Source organism: Zymoseptoria tritici, chromosome 7 (genome assembly GCF_000219625.1).
Source record: "Zymoseptoria tritici IPO323 chromosome 7, whole genome shotgun sequence".
Classification (NCBI taxonomy): Eukaryota; Fungi; Ascomycota; class Dothideomycetes; order Mycosphaerellales; family Mycosphaerellaceae; genus Zymoseptoria; species Zymoseptoria tritici.
Genome location: NC_018212.1, coordinates 2,430,103 through 2,442,176, shown reverse-complemented (window position 1 = coordinate 2,442,176; position 12,074 = coordinate 2,430,103). Strand labels below are relative to the sequence as shown.

At 53.3% G+C, this 12,074-nt stretch overlaps 5 protein-coding genes across 5 annotated transcripts; 1 reads left to right on the top strand and 4 right to left on the bottom strand.

Moving 5' to 3' along the window:
- Positions 1 to 1,146: 1,146 nt before the first annotated feature.
- On the bottom strand, positions 1,147 to 2,108 carry MYCGRDRAFT_94826 (uncharacterized protein; the record flags this gene model as incomplete). The annotated part of the gene is made up of 2 exons (XM_003850872.1): positions 1,147 to 1,857; positions 1,920 to 2,108. The coding sequence occupies 2 exons, from the start codon at positions 2,106 to 2,108 to the stop codon at positions 1,147 to 1,149; spliced, it is 900 nt and encodes a 299-aa protein (XP_003850920.1).
- An 874-nt stretch (positions 2,109 to 2,982) lies between these two features.
- On the bottom strand, positions 2,983 to 3,939 carry MYCGRDRAFT_94825 (uncharacterized protein; the record flags this gene model as incomplete). Its single annotated transcript, XM_003850871.1, has 1 exon — positions 2,983 to 3,939. One exon carries the CDS (start codon positions 3,937 to 3,939, stop codon positions 2,983 to 2,985), a length of 957 nt encoding a protein of 318 aa, XP_003850919.1.
- A 631-nt stretch (positions 3,940 to 4,570) lies between these two features.
- Positions 4,571 to 5,500, bottom strand: MYCGRDRAFT_94824 (uncharacterized protein; the record flags this gene model as incomplete). Its single annotated transcript, XM_003850870.1, has 1 exon — positions 4,571 to 5,500. The coding sequence occupies one exon, from the start codon at positions 5,498 to 5,500 to the stop codon at positions 4,571 to 4,573; it is 930 nt and encodes a 309-aa protein (XP_003850918.1).
- Positions 5,501 to 6,589: 1,089 nt separating this feature from the next.
- Positions 6,590 to 7,604, bottom strand: MYCGRDRAFT_94823 (uncharacterized protein; the record flags this gene model as incomplete). The annotated part of the gene is made up of 2 exons (XM_003850869.1): positions 6,590 to 7,177; positions 7,590 to 7,604. 2 exons carry the CDS (start codon positions 7,602 to 7,604, stop codon positions 6,590 to 6,592), a joined length of 603 nt encoding a protein of 200 aa, XP_003850917.1.
- A 2,315-nt stretch (positions 7,605 to 9,919) lies between these two features.
- Positions 9,920 to 10,637, top strand: MYCGRDRAFT_94822 (uncharacterized protein; the record flags this gene model as incomplete). Its single annotated transcript, XM_003850913.1, has 3 exons — positions 9,920 to 9,935; positions 10,006 to 10,095; positions 10,207 to 10,637. The coding sequence occupies 3 exons, from the start codon at positions 9,920 to 9,922 to the stop codon at positions 10,635 to 10,637; spliced, it is 537 nt and encodes a 178-aa protein (XP_003850961.1).
- Positions 10,638 to 12,074: the final 1,437 nt, after the last annotated feature.

Genomic DNA, 12,074 nt, shown 5'->3' with positions numbered 1-12,074 from the left:
TGCGGTCCTTCGCTTTTGAGTTCTGTTTTCGTGGTTGGAGATTGTCTGCGTTTGGAGAGTGGCTTTTCTGTTTTCTTCCTTCCTCTTGCATCGATTGTCGCAGACCATGCTGTCGGCCACGGCGTCGGACGCGAGGATGAAGCCATGAACACCATGGTCTTTGATGAGTTGATGATGCTGCAAGTACTGAGAAAAGGAGTTTGGCTCATTGCGACTTGACTTCGAAACGCTCACGATAAATGAACTGCTATACTTCTTATACTGACTCAATCGCTAATTGCTGTCCTCGACTCCAATGTACCCGCATGTCTTTGCTGTCCGCAGCGTCCTGTTGCTCCTTCGCACCTACATCAGCATCCCAAAGTCTACCGCGAGAATCGTCATTGGTCTACATCACGATGTTCACCTGACCTGCTTGACCGTTTGCCGTCGCAGCACACTGTTCCTTTGCCAGCAACGTACAGGTTTTTTGAACATACTACCGTCCTGAACCGTCCTCACAACCAGACCAAGAAGCCACACCTTTCGTATTTCAAATTCTGCCGAACCATGTTTGAAATATAGTGATGCGTGACTTCCATCTCGTCGCATCTCCTCGAATGGAGGACAACATCTCCAACCCAGCCAGATATGTCCATCATAACCACCGGACCGTAGCTTCACCTCAAGCAGCCCAACTATGGAGTCCCGAGTCAAGGTCCAGTGAACGAAGCCGGTGCCGCGGAGTTATGGTACAACAACCTGCGGAGAGGTGTGAGACGACAGACTGAAGAAGCTGCAATTAGAGGTCGTTGACAAACTACTAGGTACAATGATGCCAATGTACTCGCCTTTGTGAACTATGTAGCCCACTGCTCTTGCGACAACGCTCACAGCCATCTCGCAGCTGGTCTTGCAAACACTCGCCGTCGTACACTCACCCAGGTGTTAAAGGTCTGAATGTATCCGCGAAAGCAACCACAGTCTCGCATCGATCGTTCCGGGTCATCGGCAAGAAGCCACATTCCCAAGCCCCTCAGCCACGTAAGGGCAGTTGCAACAGAACGGCGAACAGGCGAAACAACAGCAGCAAAACACCCTCCAGGCCAGCATAACGGCTTCAAACTCAGCGTCCGGCCTCAAGAAACTTAGCGTCCGGCTTCAAACTCAGCGGCCCTTATTATCCTTCGGACCGAGCTGCGCTTCCCGCCCAATCTTCGCCAACTGCTGCCGATTCTCTTCCTCCTGCCAAGTTCCAGCAGCCCTCGCGCACTTGATCGCTTGCTCGCTCAGATCAGGATGTTCGGAGTCGAGACGAACACGAGTCGACAGAGCGAACTCTCCATCGTTGACCAAAAACCGCTTCTCTTCCTCGGTCACCTGCAACTCCCTCTTCCACTCGCCTGCCTCCGTCAACGCCGTCAGCTCCAGGACATTCTTGTCGCTCAGTAAAACTCCCATCTTGGTGACCAACCCGACAAGCTCTCCAAGTCGACATCCCTTGACCGTGATGATGAATTCGGCCCACCGCTTATAGATCGACAGGTTTTGCCGGTAGTTGAAGACATGAACGCGGACTGGAGTATTGTGTGGGAGGAAGAACAGCTCGAGTTGAGTCTGCTCCAGAGGTACGATCGATCTAGCTCGCCAGTCCGTGTTGTGGAGGTCGTAGGCGATGTGATGGACGCCGTCAGCGCTGACGGCGTGAGCGAAGGGTCGCCTCTGTTGACGCTCTCCTCCGTCGTCGTCCCATATTCCCGCGCGGGGCAGAACGATTCCTGGAGAAGCGATGGGCATTTGGGTCGAGGCCGAGTTGAATTCGAAGAGGACGAGAGAGCGAAGGATTTTCGGGGAGGTCACTACGACCTGCTTGACGTGCTACGAGGGTGGAGAGGTCAGTGTTGTCCCAAATCAGACAAATTATCCGGTCGAAAATATACCTTGTTAATGAGTTTGGCGGCCAGGATGCCGTGGACATCCAGTCGGGAGAGGATGTTCTCCAGCAGCTCTACAGTCTCCACGACTCTGGACCCTGCGTCCGGCGAGTCAATGGCGTGGTATGGCTTGCGATGGCGGAGTTTGTGGCCGTGGAGGACGGTCGGGCGGTAGGGAATCTTCTTGCCGGCCATTTCCCTCTTCTGCGGGGAGTCGGTATGCACAAATGGAGGGGTGGTGATGCGCTTGGTGTGTCTGAAACGGGAGGAGAGGCGAACTTCTGCCGCAAGAGTTTCGGCGACGATGTTGTTGTTGTTCAGCAAAAGAAGAAAGCGTGGAGGTTGGTGAAGTGAGAAGCCAGGAGTTCCGTGCCTCAGGCCGGAAGCTGGTCCGATTTGAACGTCACTTCAGAAATACGGAGGAGACTCTGCTGCTACGACCACATGCCTCTTTGGAATGATCACCTGGACCAGAGACAGAGTGGAAAGTGCTTGTGTTCGCTTTTGTGTATTGGTACATACCGCGGTGCTGGTGCCAGACCGGACAAGCCGAGCACAAGACTGAAAGTAGCCGACAACATGGCGACCCTCAGCAGGCCCATGCCAAGTCAAATGTGTAGCTCTCCTCGCCAGCGGACTGCGTCCCCGTTGCGACTCGTCATCCTCGAACAATCACCTTGAGCCACGTCGAACAGTTACAAGTTGAAAATCGCTTTTGGGTGTGCTGATACATACAGCTCTGATGGTGCCGGAACCAGGAGCCGGGTGTCAAAGACAAAGCAGATAACAAAGCAACGCTTCAAAGCAGGCCCATACCAGGCCGAAGAAAGAAAACCGGCCTGCTTGAGCGAAGCACGTTCTCACCTGATCTTCTACTCACGTTGAGAACCAAATCAAAATTAAAGCCGCGAAAATTCGAGACCGCATGCTGGCCTTCCCGATCTGCTGTCTGCCAGCGCTCGGCTCTCGTCTCTGAGATCGAATACCTGCCATGGACCATTCACAGCTTCTCGATGCGATCCGCCCTGTACCCGTCGGCCTTCTTCCCCTCGCATAATCTGGCCATGACCTAGATATCGCGGTACTCGTTCCTCAGCACGTTCCACCAGTGGCCGAAACCGACTTCCAACTTCGAACCATCCACGAACATCGCCTTCTCGTGCTCGGTGAGCTGTGGTCCGGGGACGACGTTCTTCTCCTCCACGAGCTCGATCAGCTTGATTTTCCAGTCGTCCGCCTTCTCGACTTCGCGAGCCTCTTTCTCATTGATGAGATAGAGCATGACGTTGAGCTTTTCGACAAGATTGGTGAGATCCTGGAGACGGCACGACTTGACGTGGATGCTGAACGTCATCCACAAGTCGTTCCACATCCAGCTAGGGTTGAGCGGTGACCAGTTGGTCACGTTGACGCGTGTTGAGGCTTTTCTTGGGAAGAGGATAGTTTGCTTCTGAGCGTCCGTGAGTGGTGGTAGAATGGTGGAGATGTGACGCTCGGGGTGAAGGTGGTAGTAGAGCTCGATGTCACCACGCTCCGATGGTGCAAGTTGCAGAGAACAGAGATTGTCAGGCTTCATGATGAACCACTTCTCTTGATCGACGATGAAGAAGTTCGTGGTCCCAAGCGCGTTTGGAACGAATGCGGCGGCAGGTGCTTGCTCAGTCGGAAAGAGCAGTTCGTGAATGATGGATGGAGAGGTCGTGATGAGGGAATTGGTGTATTGAGAGATCAGTTTAGCTTGGAGGATGTTGGTGGTAGGGAGGTGTGTGATGATGTTTTCCATGATCTCGGGTAGTTCGTAGACCGCGTTGGTGGCGGGCCCAGCGTTCGTGGCGAGGAAGAAGTCATCATACATGCGGTAGAAATCGTTCATCGTGCGGACAAAGTCGTCTGTCGGCTGGAAAAGGTGGTTGTAGATGTGGTAGAGGTTGTTCATCGTGATGGTGAGGTCCTCCGTCGTAGCATAGGATCGAGTTGTGGTTGAGGAGAGCTCATGCTCGTTCGTGGTGGTGGTGAGATCTTCCATGGCGAATGTGGCCTTCTCCTTCTCTTAGGGTTAACGGAGTGCTGGTCGATGAAGGGAAGAAGGCTAAGAATGTGAGAGGGGCTGTAACTTATATAGGCTCTGGCGACGGAACTTGGTGCATCCATATTAAGGTTTGAGCACATCTTTTCCCATGTGATGGAGCGAGCGGCTTTCCCACAATCAGATCCAGAATCCTGTGCGGATTGACGTCAACGCGAGTGAATGAGCTTGTAAATCATCCGCAGTAATAATCCTGGCTGCCTGGAACGGTTCTGGACCTTGAAGCGACATTTATCTCTTCTGTTGATTGATGCAGTACTTTTGGTGTGAGACTTAAGCCTGCGTCTAGCATGGCTCGGAGGGTGACTCGAAGCAAGAAAGCAACGCAGAAAAGCAATACAGGACTCATTCCCCGTCCGCCCGCAGGTTTTTCAGAAGAGATCGCTCCGCTCTGGCCGCATGGTGAAGCAAGACAAAAAAAGCAACGCTGTGGTCGTACTTTGCCTGAGCCAAGCTCTTGGCCTCAGTTGCAAGTCCTGCTTCTCAACCCGTTTTGGGTATCTCCGCAAGTTAATCCTGGCACAAACTGCAGCCTGAAAGACTCCCGGTTCCTACTCTCTTGCAGCTTGACCTAGAAATCAAAGCCGTAGTATTCGCGTCTCATAGGATACCACCATCCCTCGAACCCGACTTCCAGCTCTGAATCCTCCACCAGCACCGCCTTCTCCTCCTCAGTCAGATGCTTGCCCCAGCTATGGAGCTCGAGCTGGTGCTCCTTGATTCCCTCAAGCCAGTCGCCGCCAGCCAGAGCCTTCTTGACCTCGGTCTCGGGCATGGTGGCGAGAATTGCACCGAGTTTCTCCACCAATGCCACCAAGTCGACGACGCGGCAGGACTTGACGTGGATAGTAAAATTGGTCCAGCCGACGCAGATCTTGGTGGAGAGCGGTTTCCAGTTCGTGACGGTGACGCGGGTGGATGGGTTGTACCGGAAAAGGGTGGTTTGCATTTGGCCTTTGGTGAGTGGCGGGAGTAGGGTTGGTTCATCGTACTCGCGGTGAAGGTGGTAGAATGCCTGCATGGTGCCTGGCACGTCGGCAGATGGCGCGTAGTGCAGCGAACGCGTTGGTGAAGGGGTGATAATCTGAAATTGCTCTTCATCCGTAATGAAGAACTCGTTGGTGCCCATGATGTTTGGCACGAACGGAGTAGATGCGGTGGTCTGTGCTGGAAAGATGGTTTGCAGAGTGATGAGCGGAGAGGTCTCGATGAGCTCCTTCGTGGCGCGTGAGAGAAGTTTTGCTTGCAGAATCTGGTCGGTGGAGAGTTGCAGGATGATGTGTTCCTTGAGCTCTGGGATTCCGAGGACAGTATTGGTGGCGGGTCTCTCATTAAACAAGGGAAGGAGTTCGTCCACCGTGCGGGCGAGGTCGGTCATGTTGAGGAGAAAATTGTCCGTCGCGAGGGTGGGTTCATCGATTGGAGGGAAGTGTTGGTTTTCGGAGGTGAGTTGAATGCTGGTGACTGAGACCTCGCGCGAAGTGACAGAGCATGAGTCCATCATGAGTGGAAGTTGGCCTGTTGCGTGAAACGGTTGCTGGTGGATGGTGGAGGGAAGAGATAAGAAGTAAAGGGAAGAGGTGTAACTCATATAGTCGTCGGCGAGAGGAAGTGAGTGGGTCAAAAATAAGGTTTGAGCACACCTTTGCACACGCGGCCCAAACTGTGGTTCAACGACAATCAGATGGCAAAATGTCCCTATCACCTGCGAGTCTTGCAGAAGTCGATCGCAATGCGAGTGAATGGAGTGTCCACCGGCACGGACTGGCCGTGAGGGACCATAACGATGTAAGATGGGGCCAATAACGGCTTGTGTATGTTGTGTATAACGCATGGCTCGCTGGGTGTAGTGCTGGGCTTGACGCAAGTTCCGTGCATGAAGAATGAAGTTATAAACTCTGATTGATAGATCTATGGTACTGAGCGTGGTATATGACCACACACCATACAAAGGACTGATCTAGCAAATGACAAACCAGACACCAAACAAGTGTCAAACTATGCACCAAACGGTGCATCAAACAAGCAGCCACGTGCTTTTTACCACTCTCAACAGTGCGTCGGGTCGTCGTGTGCATCGACTTGCATAGCGAGTTCGGACTGGCATGCTAGGAACGATCTGGTCGCACTTACATACTCACAATTCGTGCTGAGAGAGACGCATACCATGCGACCCCCGCGACGAAGACAAGTTCAATTTAATGTTGCTAGTGGCGGGAAGGGATTACCGTACAGCAAAGATGTAGTATAGGATGTATTGTTCACTTGCTAAAGTACTTTTGGTGCCGATCCTAAATGATCATAGCGTAGGTGAAGGCAGGAAAAGCAACGCGAGTGAGCAACATTATTGCAGCCATTTTCCAAAACGAGTTCATTCGCAATTGTTTCGAATGGCCACATAAAAGCAGAAACTAGCGTCGTGCCGTGGATGAAAGACAAAGCAGGATCGGGAAGAAGCAAGGACAGACCATGCCCGTCAAGCCTGCCCATCTCCTCTATCTCCACTCGCTGATCGTGCAGCCCGAATCACGCTTCATTGCGAATGTTCAGTGTGTCCGAAGTACAGACACTTGCTTTCGACAATGCACGCTCAAATGTCGGGATAGGGGTACTCGTTGTTGAGTGCCATCCACCAATACCCGAAGCCGACCTCGAGCCCACCATCCTCAAAGAGCATCTCCTTCTCGTGGTAAGTGAGCAAACGCTTCCAATCTCCCGACGCCTGGGTCTCAAGAAGCACTGTCCGCGATGCGTTCTGAAACGCCTTGCCAAGCTTCTCGATCAGGCCGAGGAGTTCGTTGAGGCGGCTTGCCTTGACGGTGATAGAAAACTTGGTGCACATCTGCTTCCTGACACCCTCGTCGCTCATAGCGGCCCAATTGGTGACGTTGATGCGAGTTGAAACCTCCTTCGGGAACAGGACCCTGTTCTGCTGGATCGCACTGAGCGGGACGATGACAGTCGGAATGGGATTTTGCAACTTCAAGTGCCAGAATAGCTCGTATTTGCCGGAGGTCGCTGGCGCGTAGTGGAGGCATCCATGGTCGTAGCGGTTGATCATCTGCTTTTGTTCCTGATCAGGGATGAAGAACTCGTGGGTTCCGATCGGGTTGGGAACGAATGGAACGAGGCCGGGAAGCGTGGTGGGGAACAGCAATTCGTGGGTGATGGCTGAGGACTTGGAGATTGTGTTGTAGAAGTTGCGGTTAACGAGCTTCGCTTAGACGATGTCGAAGGTCTTGAGATGAAGAATGACGGCTTCGAGCAGCTCGGTGGTGTCGAGGACGGCGGGTGTGGATGTTGAAGAAGCCATCTTGAGGAAACTTGATAGCCTCAAACGTGTTGGGGAGGTCGTAGGTTGGTGAGGAAAAGAGATAGGATTTATTGAGGGGAAGGGATAATGCATATATATCCGTTCGGGTTGGAAGGTGAGAGGCCCAGGAGAATAAGGTTTGCGCGCACGTTCGCGTTCGTAATCTCCAATTTGCATGTGATTGGGCTAGCGCGATCTCGACAATCTGCCGCCAGAACTTCTCAATCACCTGTGGACCAACAACGACTCCTTCCTTAGTCGTTGCAGCCCTGCGTACGTCCTCCGCAGCCATGTCTTCACTCACCGATAGCCCGATGTACGCCTCCGGAGTATTCGTCGGCTTCTCACCAGCCCGAGCCGCATTGATGAAGACAGCCGAAGTCGCTCAAGCGATCCTCAACCTCCGCCTGCGCACCAGCATCGAAGCGGATGACGAGCCCGAAGAAGAGGACGACGACAGCGACAACGCGTCCATCGCGTCCTGGCAAACAACCGACTCCGCCGCGACAGACGACATCGACGACATCTTCGAGGAGCCACAAGTCTCTCCACCAAACCGCCATCGGAACATCTTCACCGAAGTTGAAGAAGAGCACTCAGAGGATCACACCACCGCTCTCATCGTCGACTTCATCAAAGCCGTCACGCACTACGCCAACAAGCCCGTGGTCGAGACCATCGTGTCGGGGCGGATGCTGGGACCAAGAACTCGTTTGGAGTTGGGTCTGAAGATGTCGTGGTTGAAGGCAGTCGGCACCTACCCGTGGGTGTTTGAGAAGGTGCGAAAGGATGTGAGGGTGCTTGTGAGGGAGATTCGCGTGTCGCGCCAGGCGAGGGGACGGTTGGGGCAGGGATACAGTCCGATCGGACAGGCGTTGTGGGAAATTGATATGGGGTACAATCTTGGGGAGTTCAATCCGGCGGTGAAGGTGGTGAAGATGGAGAAGTTGGTGCTGGCGATTTTGAAGTCCACCCAGTCCGTGGAAGTGGAGAGCATGGGTGAGGGACTGAAACAGAAGGAGCAAGAAGGCGATAGTGGGAAAGATGGCCAGGCGGAGGCGGATGACCTGTCAACTTAGGACACTGACAACCAAGCCATCAGCGACGGCTCTGGAGGGTCGTTTCCAGGATGACTGAAGGTATAGGTGTCAGAGCGGAGGTCGGCAGCGAACTCTTCTGGATGTCCCGGTAACGAGCAAAGGATACGAAGAGCTCTTTGAGCATATGGAGAGCCTGGATCGTGACAAGCTGATCGGCGCTGGCGTTCAACTTCCGTCCGGCGAAGAGTAGGTGGTCTGGGCAGCATCGAATTCCGACGGCCGCCTGGAGTCTGAAGTTTAGAGAGTACCTGCCACAGGATCTCGTTTGCGTTCGACTTCTATGGAGGCCGGTCCGATCAAGGCTATCATTCAGTTGTACGCCTTTGGCGTTCCCCGTGGTAGAGCGGGATCATGGCGAAACTGCCGTGAAGCTTTGATCTTGTCACAGAGGAGTTAAAAGGTCCGACAGAAACATGTATGGTAAAGAACAAAAGCGATGCCAGGTTTCGAAGTTTGTGTATTTCAATGGCTTGCTTTGTCCCGGTAGTGACTTCACATTCCAGTTGCCATTCGCATACATCCAAACAAAGACCGCTTGTACTGTTTCGTCCAAGCACGTCTACTGAACAAAGCACCGTTGCTTCGCCGTCGCTCGGATTGCTTCGTCATACATGCGAGAATCTTCGTGTTGATGTTCGAGCTGCATAGCATGCAGACAGATGCTCACTTTGGCCCGAGGCGGATGTGAAGAACCAGAGGTGTGTTGAGAGACGAAGAGCCACAGTTATCTCAACGTTGCAGCTAGCTAATAAGATCAGATCAGGGCTTTTGAACGTTGCCGAGTGCTATTAGATGCATCCCTGGATGGAGACCAGCTGTTCCAGACATGGTACGGCGATTCTGGCCATTTACCAGGATGGCGGATAGCTGTGCAAAGTGCGTGAAGACTATTTCGTGGGCGTTCAATACCGGGAGCATTATATTGAGCATGATCTTGGAAAGACCTGTAGAGTGGGTGTGTCACTGTCAGTTCTGGGATATTTTCAAAGATACAAAGTGACACGCTCCAGAAGCCTTACGCTGTTGCTTGCGATAATGGTAGGCAGGATCGTGGTAGACTGTAGTGATCCTTCGTTCTTCCGGCTTGTTCTTCGTCCTCATGCTTCAAGAAATCGAATACAGCTCCTTGCGATCCATCTCGTGGCTGTTGCCCGTCAATTTGTTGCCGTCGTCCAGAGCCTTGTCGTTGCAGGTCGCCGTAGCAGGCGTAGATCCAAAACATCCAAAAGACCGCCAAGACTTTCACGTCTGTTGACATGTTGACGCCAGCTTCCAACCCTGTCCGCTTCTTCACCGAAACCGCGAATCCGAATATCGACGTTTACTGCTCTCCAGCTTACATTCATCGATACTTCCGCCGTCTAGGTCCAGTGACGAACACTTACCGCGAAGAAGCTGATCTTCACGCAAGATGGCCTTTAGCGACAAAATTCGAGCACGTCGCGACGCCAACGGGAAAGTCGAATTTGTCGACATTGTCCCAGCTTCATGGACTAAAATTTCGACCATGGACATTTACACCGGTCAGTACTGTCAAGGTTTGATCTTCTCGCCGGGTAGACAAGCACAATTGCTGACATGTTGACATTGCAGACGGATCCGTCAGGGATACGGAACGCGCCAAGTGGGGTGGCAGCGGCATCGCAAGGTTCCAGGATGGATGGTGGGTGGGCAAAAGCTTTGGTATGTTGAAGAAAGAACACAAGATGCACAGCCTCACCATGGTCACATCAGCATAAACATGGTCACATACTCGTCTCACGGCCTTGAAGGAGCTGACCTTCAATCTCACAGGTATCGGCAAGGGCTGCACAGTGAGCCGAGCTGAGATCCGAGGCATTTGCGAGGCGATCTCGTGGGCCGTGGACATGCTGGTGGCCGATCCGGGCGCGTTCAACAAGCTCATCGTGCACTGCGATAGCGTCAGTGCTATGGAGGAGTGCCGAGATTTCTTCATCAACCCACCGTCCGGAGCGTTCGAATGGCTGGGTCTTATGTTCCTCTATCGCGTACGGGCGCTCCGTCTACACGGCGCCGAACTGGTCTTTCAATGGGTGAAAGGGCACAGCGGCAATGCCGGAAACGACTGTGCCGATGATTTGGCAAAGAGAGGTTCAGCCGCCGCATTGGAAGAGGGAGCAAAGGTCAGCACGTTCACAGAAGACCTTGAATGCTATCGCCTCGGCAAGGAGTGGACCGAATGGACGACTTCGGCCATAGGGTGAAACCTGCCAGCCTAGTTCCATTGCGAGCTCTTGCAACAAGAAGAGGGTCGAAGGGTACGCATGGGACACCTCTCAGTAGCGCGTGCTCTGAGGGGGCGGCCTTCGGCTGGAGATCATGCTTACAGCGTCCACGTCGCGATCTCTGGAACCTGCTCCAGGCCAATGTCAAGGTGGGCAGGTGCAGATGTAAGCACATCATGAGGAAGAACAGATCTAGGAGGTGAGCTGCGTCCATTGATTACGATCTCGCTGTGAATACGACGCTGACAACCGTCCATTGATCGAGATCACGCTTCAAACACAGCTTGTGACAGATGAGCACCACACATACCACGGCGTATTTCAGTGCTTCCTCTCGTAGGGCGAGATCCTCAGCAAACTAGCTGTATTTCATGGCATCAGCAGCATCGACCATCCACTCCCCGTGCAATAGTCTCGCTCTGACTTCATTTCGTAGACTCCGCGCTCCATGGAGTTGCCGAGACCCACTTCGCCGCTCTCCCATTCTCCGCAACCGAACAAGGTGCGATCACCTCTGACCTTGGGCTTCAGGACAGGCGGCCGCGAGCGAACCACGAACGCCTCGTCACCTCAGTCACCCGCAACAAGGATCTTGGCGCCTCGGGCGCAACCACTGGCGCCGACGGTGACTTCGAGGATGACGAGGTCGGCGACTTCAACGCAAATCAGGGTCTCAGCGAGGTGTCGGCAGGGAATGAGGAGGAGGAGGAGATCACATACTCCACTGCGACTTGCCGTGGTCATCGTGGATTTACCAACAACGGTTGGGCTTCGGGTGGTCGTGTGCGTAAGAGTATCTCGCCACGCAAGGATGCAATTGCCTCCAGTCGCTATCCAAAGCATCTTCGCGCTCATCCGCCAAAACGATACTGGCCATGCTTAGCGGCGGATGATTCGCCACATCAATGACGTGTGGCACACCTCCAGGAACGCTCAGGAAGAGTAGGCATTCTCACGCGCCCAATGCTGCTCTTCGTTGATGTTCACGTGTGCAGCCACGCCGTCGTCTATTCTGTCTTGCGAAGCATGGCTTAAAAACACAATCTGAACGCTCGACTTGCTCAATTCCCCGTCGATGTCCATACCACCAACTGAGGACACTGGGTTGGAACACCTTGGTCGCCGACTACCAGCGAGTGAGCAATCTGTATTTTTTGCTACGCTCACGACGATGTCTGCATAGCAAACGTCTCCTGCTCGGCGCTTCGAGTCGTGGACGAGGTGTTGGCGTCTAGAATGCCTGGGACCTTGCATCAGGTTCTTGACAATTCATGTTCAGCTTAGCAGAGACGCCCACAAAGTCATCTTAACGAACGACCTAAGTTTTACCTCACGTTTGACTCGCTTTAGTCGTTTAGCTATCGTCGGGAATTATTTGCGCATACATGCGGCAATGACAGCTGTATAAAATTGGCT